We start from the raw sequence: 12,206 nt of genomic DNA, 5'->3' as shown, positions 1-12,206 counted from the left end.
AGACAGGGAACAGACAGGGGAAGATGGAAAGACAAACTACTCCTGTATTTCAACTCCTCTCCAGTTCCCCTGAGAAAGCACCCCCCAGGAACCTTCTTCTCCTTAGTGCTCAAAGAATATCTCCCTCACAGTTCCACACCCCTCCCCATAGCTCACACCTAAAGCCCATTCCCAAGTTAAGCTGCTGGGAGAAGAATACACAGGCTTCCTTCTGGGCTGGAAAACTATGTGACCACAACATGCCTTGCAGTCTTCTGATAGGACATCTGTATTATATGTTCCCCATTCATGTCCCCTTGTCCTGGATCCATTCTTCCCTCTCTCTGGTCAAGTGAAATTTGTTCATCCTTACCTCTTCTAGTGCCAAGACACCTCTGAGCTTCCCCATGCTGGTCACATAGGCAAGATGGAGGCCAAGAAGTGAGAAGAGTGTATGAGTCTGATGGGGAAAGCACAGGTCAGCATGTCCCCACTTCTGCCCTCCCTTAGCCCTGAGCAATCAGCAAGGGCTTGCCTTGTGCAGAGTTGTCTGCTCCACCAGCTGGAAGGGAGACTGGTCAATGCAGCAGAAATCAAAACACACAGGCTGGCTCAGCTGCTCCTGCTCCCAGGCCTCAATCTGTTGACAAAGTTTCACAGAGACCCCTTCAACTCGGCTTTGTTCTATAGGAACCACCACAGAAACCATTGATCAATAGGTATACTTTTTCTTCTCAGAGACTCACAGCTTACTTCTCCTCTGTTATCTGGCCTCAAACTTTACCCTTCACCTTCAGGTACCCAGAAAGTGGCTCCTTCCCATAGTCTTCTGAGAGTTTCTCCTGTGTCTCTAAACCTTCTAACTTTTATTACCTCCATTTTCATTTCTTTCCAACCTTCGTTCTGTACCTTACTGACATTCCCAATCAGACATGTTTTCTGTCTAATAATCCATATCGTACCTTGACACTTTGTGAGTCTTTGCCTTTCAGAAATGGCACTTTTTATACTCAGTCTGGAATGTTGGCACTTACCTTTGCTCTGCCTACTGGATGTGCACTCATTGAGTGCTAAGTGATATCAACAGGTGAAGTCCAAGGAAGCTAGCAGTTGCCCCTTATGTGGAAAGCAGAGTGGATATTTATTGAATCTGAACAGACTCTGTACCACTTCATACGTAGTTGACTTGAACTGTCTATGTTGTGCATGGTTTTGTTCTATTGGTCTATTAACTAACTCACTAAGGTACAAATCCAGATAAGCCATCCTCTCTAGCATTATAATTGAATCTAAGATGTTCTTTGGTCCTACTTTCTGGGTGATGTCACTTCATCTGTTTGTCCAAATCTGCACTCAAACCATAAGAAAATGTCAGTAAAAGTTGTCCTCACATTTAGTATGGTGTCAACAGTGAGCCTCCCTTCATGTGAAATTTCTGGACATAGCCATATATACTCTAAACTCCTATGGCCTGACGCAAAGGTCATGTGGGGCCTAACTAGCTTTTAGCATAAGAGGACACTTATCCAAAATGTTGCAAAGAAGATGGGGCTAGAGGACTTAGATAGGATCTGTTTTCTTGCTTCAAGATCATCCCAGAACTTCTCAGCTTTGTTTGTTTGTTTGTTTTTGCCTTTCCCCAGTAACAGAGACACCATTTTCAGAGAACGTTTGCCAAGAACTTCATCTGTGCTGGGCATAATTCTAATTGCTGTGCACATCATAGCTCATGGAATCCTCTTAAAAACTTTCTCTCTAACTACATTTTGCAAATGAAGTATGGATGCACTGTGTTAAGTCTGCCAAGGGCTCCATAGACAGCCATTACTGGACTCTAGTGTTTGTGAGCTGACCACACCCAGATACAACTGCAGCTTCTGTTCAAGGGGAAGATGTTGCTGCTGGATCATTTTGTTTTAATAGGTTTTTTTTGTTTGTAAGATTTATTTATGCATATGAGTACACTGTAGCTATCTTCAGACACACTAGAAGAGGGCATCAGATCCTATTACAGATGGTTGTGAGCCACCATGTGGTTGCTGGGAATTGAACTCAGGACCTCTGGAAGAGCAGTCAGTGCTCTTAATCACTGAGCCATCTCTCCAGCCTGCTGCTGGGTCTTATAAAAAGTTCAGCACCAGTTAGAAGCCGAGCTCTCTCTATGTTAGATTTAAATCATAGCTGGGATACCAGGTGACTTTTTTCACATGAAATTCTTTCCATAATTTCTGTAATGCTTAATATGATTTTTGCCAAAATCAACATCCTGATGCTGTCAAGGTGATCAATCTCTTAAAATATACTAAATGCTTAATTTTATTGAAACTTATTCCTCAATAATGTCTTCTTTATAAAAAAAAAAAAAGCAATACCTTCACTGGGTGAAACAATCCGTCTCAGGCTATAGATTTTCTTACCTCTTCAGGTGACATGTTATCCACTAAATCTGTTGAATCCTAAGGAACAAAGATACAAGGCCAAGTTCTTCCCTTCTCTTCTCAGGTTAGTCATGATTCTCAGAAACTATGTCCTCTAGGGCAGGTTCCAAAAAGCCCCCTTTTCAAACCATCACCTTGGTGGGACCTCTGCCCTTCTAACTAAGGACTTTGGTTTTCCATTCCTAAAAGACAAACTGACCATCCTTCTTTCTCTAACACACCCTTACCTGGGTTATTTTCTTCTTTGTGGAGTGAGCTTTGCCCAGTAAGCAGTGCAGCAGGCGCTGGAAGATGGAGGACCTTTGATCTGAAAGGAGCAGTGAGAAGATGGAGGAAGTGGCCAGGGGCTTCCAGTGGCCCCTGACACTGTGTCATTAAAGAAGTGCACTTCCTCAACGCTGTGCCTCAGTGGATTCCTCTTTTCTACCTCTGTCCCAACTCCCTAAGACAGCATTATAGAGATTAACCAATTAGAGTCAGCTCTTAAAATCACGCAGCCTCATATCTCCTTACAAGACTAGCTCTTAGGGAAAGGTGAGTCCCTAATGTAATTCCCAGGACGTGTTGAGAGGCATTTACCTGCAGAGTCTGAAGCTTCAGGGGGCTGTTTGTGGCTGGGCAGTGGCCCGTTAGGCTCTTCAGGGTATGATGGAGCAATAGGAAACTGGGGAGGCAGAGGAGGAGGGGGAGGAGGAGGAGGAGTTGGAGTCTGTGGAAGCTAAAAAATAAAATAAGCAAACTTCTTAGATTCAGAGAAGTCTCACATCACATGATACCTCGCTACCTTTACGAACAGGTGCCCTGGAAATCTAACTGTACCCCTTTCCCCAACCTCCTAAATTCCTTTTTTTCTTTCCAAAAACACCATCCTGGCACTAGTCTCTTTTGCCATGGATTCCATGTTGTCTCTTTCTCACTCTTCTGTGTTTTCCTTCCCCCTTCCTTTTGTCCTGCACCTCTCATAGTCCCGCCCTGCCCCACCCAGTCCAGCAATGCCACTGGTGACACCTACTGACAATTCTCCCTGTCAGCCTCCCTTTCCCTTTTGTCTTGGTCACCTCTGTCTTCCGGGAGACGTCCTCATCTTCATCTTCATCTACGAAGGCAAAGGACTCAGGTCGACCACCAGGATGCCACTCCCCAGCTAGCTGAGCCTGGCCATTATAGGGCAGCTCTGATAACTTTCGAGCCATGTCCTGGGCAGCCTTCAACCTTCGCTCTGCACACAGGTGGCGCTGCAGGAGGGACTGCAGTTCTGAGCGTTCCACAGAGCCTAGCAGGATCATTGAATCTGGGGGAGAACCACGTGTCCTTGATGGCCAGCTCCACATCCACCCGGCTACCAGGTCAGGTGAAATAGAAGCTGAGAGCCTTTTCTTATTCGAATTCTTGCCTTTTCTTACTAAAAACTCATCTTAAACTCCAGGGTGGCCTAACTTGATCCCTGTAATTCCTAACATTTAGCACTTACAGACTCAATTGGCACCATACTAATTGGTGCTAATCTGTACTTAGCTGTATGCTGCCCTAACATAGTGTTTGCAAATATGTAAGCTCACTATTAAAATAGGCTGATCAACCCTATCCAAATGCAATGAAACGTGAGAGGCAGTTGTGACAACCTTAGACTCAATCACACTCTGAAAGACGTCTATGGGCAACCTAGTACTGGGTCTTCTATTTTAGAAGACTCATCACTTAAAGCACCTGACCCTGATAGAATATGAGCAAAGTGTTTACTTTTCATGAGCCCTTTATGTGTTTATAGGAATTCTGCTACAGTGCTGAACATTTGCATTAAGTTTACTACCGTAGTATTGCACCAAGGGCACTTAGATCTTAGATGTACCATATACGGTTACTTCTTGGCCATTATCAAGAAAGCCTTGTACCCCACTGGCTGCGCCCTTGCTGCCATGTAACAGGAAGATCCATGGCTTCAGAAGTTCCTTAGAGGTCTCTGAGCTTAGGGAAATGCCTAGACTAATGTAGCTTGAGAAATTTGGACACTCAATATTTGAAGTTGAAAACTAACAATTTTTCTGGCTCCAAACAGCTCCTCATCTCTATTTTCTAATTCACAGACTAGGAAGGTCCAGCTAATAATTAGAACTCCAAAGATAGAGATTATGACATCTACATTCAAAGACTACCCAATCTAATGAGAAAGACAGACTACAGGGAGAACTGACACACACCTAAGTGAAAGTGGTGGGCAGGAAGAATGGTGACGAGAAGGAAATGTGAAAATCACAGTTACCAAAGTCATTCACTCCTCCATGAGGAAGAGTTTTCACTGTTCCTTAGGTTGGTCATTGAAGAAATGACAGAATTTAATTAAGTGTGTATGGGGGGATTTACAGTTGACCCACATGTTTATTAGTCCCTATTTGTGAACTCACTTGCTCACAAGAATATATATATCTGTGATTCCAATACTAGAGATGTCTTGGCTGTAATTCACAGCCACGCACAGAGCAACAACAAAGTGAACCTCGTGAATCTCATGTTCCCAGCTGAGGCAAACAAACAGCACGCGGCCTCCCCATTTCAGCCAGAGAAACAAGGGCTCTGTTAGCAGTCTATCTGAGCCACAGTGTTTCTCCAATCTCTGCTTTGTGTGGTGATTCTGCTCTTTAAAATGTCCCCTAGATGCACTGCTGATGCCGTCTACTGTTTCTGAGCACAGGAAGGGAAGGCTGTGCTTTGCCTTACTGAGGAAACATGTTAGATGAGTTTTTGTCTGGGTAGGATTACAGTGCTGTTGGCGATATGTTCAGGGTTAATAAATGAAAAAAAATCTAGTAAATAAGGCGTCTTAAGAGAGAGACACATATAAAACATAGCTCTGTATTGACTGCTTGGCAAAAATGCTGTGACCAGAGTCTAAAGGCCTAGCTCTGCATTAGAATACAGAACATTCACCAATCCCAAGCCCAGGAAGACTTTAAGATTCATGGCGGCCATGAAGAGTAAGAACTTCGCGTACTGGCTTAATAGCAGTTTAACTGCCTGTGGGCCTGTGTTACGGACGTTTGTTTTCTGCAGGAAGAGTGTGCTCCTCAGTAAGTCTTTGCTGAGCTTCCCCAGCAGCTTACAGTCAGCCTAACTGGATTCCCACTCACCCGGAAGACTGCTGAGCCCATTTCTGGGTGTGTCTATGAGGACATTTCTAGAGATTAAATGAGGGGGCAAGATCCACTCTGAATATAGGTAGCATGATCTTATAGTTTTGCATCCCAGAAAGAAAAAATAGAAGCACAAGAAATGGGGGGGGGGGCGGTGTGCGTCTTGGCATCGGGGCCTGCCACGATGTGTGCTGCTCTGTTCCAGCATTTTGTCTCTACCAAAATGGACTGAACTCCTGGAAACCATACACTGAAATAAACAGTTCTCCCTACCATGTTTCCATTAGGTGTTTTAATATCAGCATTAGAGAGTTACTAAGGTGACAGTGGTGTTCTCTGCCACTGTACAACTCACTGGTCACCAGGTGGGTAGTCTTTGTTGGCTTCCTTACTTTCCACTTACCTTTGGAGTCAACCAATGGTAAAGTCTTGACTGTGGTGGTCTGGAGTAGGTTTCTTAGTTCCCCGTATGTACAAGAAGCTGAAACAAACTTCACGTCACGTACCATGATGTCCTCAACAAAAATTGTAAATTTGCTAAGAGGGAGAAAGCATCCTGGGTTAGCCCACTCATGGCCTATGCTGGCCCTTCCTTCTTCCCACAAGGTCTGCCATGCTTCCTCTCACTTACAGTATTTACTAAGTGTGTGCAGATATGAAAATAATTAAGAAACAATGCTTCCCAACACTGATCTAGTCTCATTTTCCACTCCAGAACCTCCCTCCTCCCATCATTATGTAAACTAATTCCAGCTGGTGGCTGGCCCTGACCTGAGCTGGTTCCAACCAAGGTCTGGCAAATAGGGAAGCTTCTTGACCTGGATGATGCTGTCATAGAGGGAGGGCTGCAGACTTTGGGCCACCATGTTGGCCAAGATAACAGCCACCATCATGGGCAGGATGTGAGCAATCTGACCGGTTAATTCGAAGCAAATCACAGCTGTGGAGACTGTGTGAGAGACAGCCCCTGTCAAAGCTGCTGCTCCTGGAATGACAGGAATGTATTAATGGATTGGAGCTGTCTTTCCTGACATGGACAATAAATGAGGGCACAATGAGAATGACACAGAATAGGAGACAGGACCTGGTTAGTGTCAGGAATTCTAGATTACTATTTTTCAAGAGTAAGGGCTAGAAAGCTGGCCTGTTCAAACATTATCCTTTTGATCTAATGTATGTATAACATTCAGCAAGTCACAATTTGTGTAGATGCAGAGCTTTTCATTTACAATGTGAACGAGTGATATCTTACCCATTCATTGCTTTTCCACTGAACATTAAAAGACCCAGTGATGGCATCTTACTTTGAGCCTCAGGTGTCAATCATGTCAGTTTATAAATAAATAGTGTGAAAATTCAAGAATCATGTTATGGACATAGAGCAATGGCATTACCTTTATTGATCAGGATCCACCGGTTTTGAGTCTGTGTCTACTGTATTAACAAGGCATACTTCCTTGGTATACCGTGCTCTCATCCACTGATTAAAATGGATACTAAATATCTTCTAAAATTCTTACACATTTAAATCATTATGACTCTATACAATAGAACCAATCTTATGTATTTTAAATTGTTTTCTTATCGACTCACTAGTCACTCATACTTTAACTGTATTTCTTATTCAAACACGAGAAAAGGGCTAGCGTGGTCTAAAGAGTTTCAGGACATCAGAGCTATGTAAAGAGACCCTGTCTCAAAACAACAACAATGACAACAACAACCCCTAAAAGATAGTAAACCATAAAGCTAAAGAAACATAAAAAAGAAAAAACCCTAAAGCCAACAAAATAATGAAAATATCCTGTGAGGAAATATAAAAGAAGGCTTATGTGAAAATATAAAATAAAAGGTCACAAAAGTCTAACATTGGGACGTGTGATCCTAGTAGGTGATGCACGCACAGAGCATAGTTCAGAACATAAACTACATAGTATGTGTAAAGTGGGAAATGTACATTATGGAAGAAGAGAGATGCTTGAGAGGTATGAAGAGAACTGAAGACGCCTATTGATAAGGAAGCTTTTATAAATGGACTAGGGTCAGGCAGTAGAGTGCTATACATAGGTCTACCTCACAAGTCATCTTAGAAGTCCAGGGCTCATGTTTCCCAGCTCTCACTCTTGATTTCTTAGCCTCCATTAACATCAGCACAGCTCAGTTTGGACTTGGCCCATCGCCTGCATTATTGGTTCCGTAATTATCAGGAAAGAAAGAGCCCACTAACCATGCAAAGACAATGCACGTTGCCCCTTCCCATCTTCTTATTTGATTCCTATGTCCATTTTCCACAGGAGGGAGGACTAAGGCTTACAAAAAAGAAACAGTGGGAGGCAGAGCCGTGGGCTCGTCGTTTGAATAAAACTTGAATTATATATTGTTGTCTTTAAACTAAATTGCTGTACATTGAAAGAAGATGTGTAACCAGACTCGATATCTGGTTATAGAGGTTAGGAATAAGTCTCACCAATCACTGCATAGCCCCCTGGTAAGATCTTATAGATGATATCATCAAATAAGATACCCTCAGGGAACAGCATGGCCATGATCTCTCCTACCAGCCTTCCAAAGGCAGCTCCTAGGGGGAAGATAAAGAAGAAAAATATTAAGATAAATGTCTTTGTCTCTATGCTCTCGGAATATATGAGCTTAGGCATTAAGAGTACAAACATTCTAGGTTTTTCTACCAACCACCCAGACTGTAGCTATTAGTACGATGCCATCAACCCTTACCTAGCACAAAAACAGGCATGAAGCCTCCACAGGGTATGGGCATAGTCGTGGCCACAATGGACATCCAAAACTAGGGTGAAAAAAGAAACATTACAGTACTCTTTCCAAAGGTTCCCCCATTCCCCTCTCTGCTCTTTACCCACCTCCCTCCTGCTTCAAGAGTCATAACAGAAATGTCCTGAGATAGCTAACCCTGTTGGAAGCCTTCTTGTCTGTCACCATTCTCCAGAGTCTAAAAAACTTGGCGCTTTCAGGCTGAGAGATCAACAAAGACATCAGGATAAGAAAGTTCCTCCAGATGGCTAACACAAATCCTTCCAACTCTGAGTGACTATATATTTTTTTTGGCAACCTAGAACAAGGGAGCCCAAGAGGATACCTTTTTCACTGTTCCAAAATGACCCTCACCAGTGAACTCTGTCAGCCCAGGAAGTTTACCTCTGTGGAGTAGTCCGAAATGCTAAGCTGGAAGATGCTTTTACCTTCCCAGCTGATATCTTTATAAACGGGCCCCAAATCAATGTAGCAGATACCTTATAGTCTGTTGAACTTTTGTAGGATTAATTTAGCTTTGATTTGACCATTTACAAAGCCATAGAGGAGGTAAGGATCACAGGGAACCTGAAGAGAAGACTGCTCTGCTTGAGCCTTTGTCTCCGATATCAAACCACCTTAAACAAGGATCGAAATTATATCTGGATCCTGGGGACATACGGTGATAGAATGTATTCTTAGAATCTGTGAGGCCTTGTGTTCAATGCCCAGTACTGAAAAAAAAAATCACTGATATGTCTTGACTCTACCACAGGGGCAAACTGAGAACCTGATTAGTCTTTCAATATAACAGAAAAGATATCCAAGGTCAACTTTGCAAGGCACCATTCCAACAGAAATTGGGGCAATTATAGAAAGAGCAGTATGAGGCAAAGAATGCAGAAGAATTCAGAAATAGAGCAGAACAGAAGTAATGGCTAAACATTAAATGCCTAGAGAAAAAAAAAATGAAAGCATGAGGCACAGTTTTGAAGGTACTTCCTATGTAAGCTAAGAAATCTTAGAAAAGGATTCCAAACTAACTGGGTACAAAACGAAAATGGCTAAAAGTCTAACAAGCTGTGAAGATTAAAATATTTGAAGTTCCTTGAATTATACGGGTGATATATTAATAAAAATAAATTTCTTAAGTTTATGAACTTTAGAAAGCATTGCTTCAAGCCAAGGCTAAACCCAAGAGGTACTGATGAAGACCCAGAGAGGATTTTACTCCAGAAGTGTGAGATGAAGCAAAATATTTACTTCATGTCAGAATATGATCATCAAGACGGTTGAGAACTGCAATTACATGTGCAAAATGAAAAGACTTCAGACTGACGATTCTTTGCGGGAAGAGGGTGAGCCTTACTTCTGCCTCCTCCGCAGTGGCCCTAAGCTCCATAAACGTAGACAGGAAGCAAAGAAAAACAATAAATTGATGGTGTGATGTTCATGTAAAACAGTAAAGATTCCTCAAAGCTTAATATTTACTCAAACATTCCAAAGTAATATTCATCCGGAGAGCATGCTACGAATGCAGATGAGCTCGCCTCTGGAGGCGAGCGTCTCAGACAATCTGGAGGTGGATTCCCATGCACTTGTTGCTTCAGCTTCTTGAGTGATGACATTTAGCACATCAAGAATCCTTGCACTCTCATGTATTCTTGGGAATAAGAACATGGTAGTCAGAGGGGGAGTTTGTAGGCTCAGATTATCTGAAAGCTCCAGAGATACAGATGGTGGGCAACAGATAGGTCTGATTTTGAAGCCGAAAGCAGTATCTTCTCAGAGAAGTGTAAATCCAGACCAGGGGGTGCTAAAGCTATCATCTCCCATGGCACAAACAGGGTGACTGAGATTAACAAACTTTTTTTTTTTAGCTATTGCTATATGAAGAAAAAAACCAAGAGTCGTGTGGCACAGAAGCAACTTCTAAGATTTTAAAGACCCAGTTCTAAAGAAATGAGAAACCAGAAACCTATTATCACTGACATCATTATATTTATACCCATCACAAGGAAAATCAAGCTAAAAGGCTCCCATAGGGCCTCAGGCTGTGCTAAAACTCAACAACCATAGGCAATGGTGTTAGCCTTAGTAAAAGGGAGCAGAGATGGTAGAAATGCATTCATGTTCATGGAAAATCCCTTCATGAACAACATGATGACGCTTCGCACACCTTGAGGATGGGAAAGGCAGGGAAGTAGGACATGCCTTTCACCAATATTAAGGAGCAGCTGAACCGAGAATGTAAGCTCCCTTCCTGACACTGCCAGAAGGCCACATGGACACGGACTAGATTTCAAACCTAGTTGTGAAAAGTAGTACTAGTCCCTGCTTTGGCTTCATCACAATTGGAATGTCTCACAGGCTTCCATTTGGAAATTCATCTCTGTTGTGATATCAAGAAGGTGAGGACCTAATCAAGCTGTGGTACTTTGGTGTGGAGGCTTTGGAAATTTCTAAGGATTAGACAAGACACTGGACAAGACATTAGTGATGGCTTCCTGGTAGCTTTCTGAGGAGTGAGAAACAGACAGGAACTCAACCTCAGGTGCTTCTTGTTGTTGGCCACGTGATCTTCCTCACAGCTTAGGATTCTGTTAGCAAGAGCGCCATTACGGATGTGACTCTGTAACCTTGGATGTCCAAAACTGTGAGCCAAAAATTACTCTTTTCCTTATAAGGCAGCCTACCACAGATATTTAATTAGAATAAAGAAAACCAGATGGATAGAAGGACTTCTTTATTTTAATTTGGCTATATGTTCTATTTTTCACAGCTGAAAAAAAAAATAAGGGTACCACTGTGAGTGCAGTGATTGGGCAATGAAAACACTGGGAAGCAGTGACTGGGAAAGCTGACTTTGCAGCAAGGAATACTTTGGTAATTAGAAGTTGTAAAGAATATTGTAGATCTTCTATAAACTGTTGGGATTGAATATAGCCCAAAACGTGTTTCTCTTTCTTGCAAACTTACAATATGAATGTTCTCTAGGATATAATTCCATGAGACGTTAATTATAGTGACATGCAGATGAATCCTTCTATGTCATCCAAGTGGGGTTCTGAAAATAAGCTTGATTTGGGGAAGATATATAACTTGAACTCTGGGGATATGAATAAGGTAGAAAGTAAATGGTGTTAAGAGATATTTTATTTTTTAGAAAGCTTGAAAAATCTTGATATTTTAGCAGTCTATAGAACCCCAGAGGTAACATACAGCTTAGACCAAGCTGTAACATAGATTCTGAACTACTATCAAAACGTGGACTGGGTTCTTGCAGATGGGATTGTAGACACAGCAGTCAATGCGGTTATTGTATGGGGCTCATGCTATAATCTCAGCAGGAGATTATACGTTTAAGGCTAGCATGCGCTACAAAATAAAACCTGACTTTGCTCCCCAGTAAAGTAAGTTCAACCAGTATAGAAAGCCAGAACATGTAAATTAGAGAAGATGAGAATTATAAATCAAAGTCCAGACACTGAATCCTTAAGAAGACTCTTGAAATGTTTTCTGGAAAAATTAGCATTCATTTTGAAGAAAGAAACAGAAAGGGTAAAACAAGGCATCCAAATACTGATGAAGCTAGTTCACCATCAGTGAATGGGCTGGGAAAGAAGAAATCCACAGCAAACTCTGGGAGCCTACGCTTCAGATCTGAGACCTGGTGTGTGAAGCAGCTGGCACCTTTAATAATAATATCACTGAAAAGTGTGTTAACAAGCAACAGCAGAAAACTAGGAAATACAAAATTAGCCAAAAGCCAATGACCAAGAGTTATGTACTAGGCACATGGGATTCATAGCATTTATTGAAAAACCAAAGTCACTGTCTTACAAGAATAACACCAATATGACTTAGTGATTCATAGTTTTGTATAATATAAAGT

The 12,206-nt window shown here is 42.1% G+C and overlaps 1 protein-coding gene across 3 annotated transcripts in view; it reads right to left on the bottom strand.

The window, feature by feature from the left end:
• The window catches only part of Clcn1 (chloride voltage-gated channel 1), a 29,375-nt gene that overhangs the window by 2,128 nt on the left and 15,041 nt on the right, over positions 1-12,206 (bottom strand). For 2 of the 3 annotated variants that reach the window (XM_008762873.4, NM_013147.1), the window contains 10 exon segments: positions 8,279-8,348; positions 8,013-8,123; positions 6,317-6,530; positions 5,949-6,082; positions 3,476-3,708; positions 2,997-3,135; positions 2,645-2,724; positions 2,397-2,435; positions 515-619; positions 353-439 (listed from right to left, as the gene is read on the bottom strand). In XM_008762873.4, coding sequence (XP_008761095.1) covers positions 353-439; positions 515-619; positions 2,397-2,435; positions 2,645-2,724; positions 2,997-3,135; positions 3,476-3,708; positions 5,949-6,082; positions 6,317-6,530; positions 8,013-8,123; positions 8,279-8,348 — 1,212 coding nt within the window. 3 annotated transcript variants of the gene reach the window in all.

The sequence above is a fragment of the Rattus norvegicus genome, chromosome 4 (assembly GCF_036323735.1).
Source record: "Rattus norvegicus strain BN/NHsdMcwi chromosome 4, GRCr8, whole genome shotgun sequence".
Taxonomy (NCBI): Eukaryota; Metazoa; Chordata; class Mammalia; order Rodentia; family Muridae; genus Rattus; species Rattus norvegicus.
The sequence above is the reverse complement of the archived record's forward strand: the minus strand, read 5'-3'. Positions and strand labels throughout refer to the sequence as shown.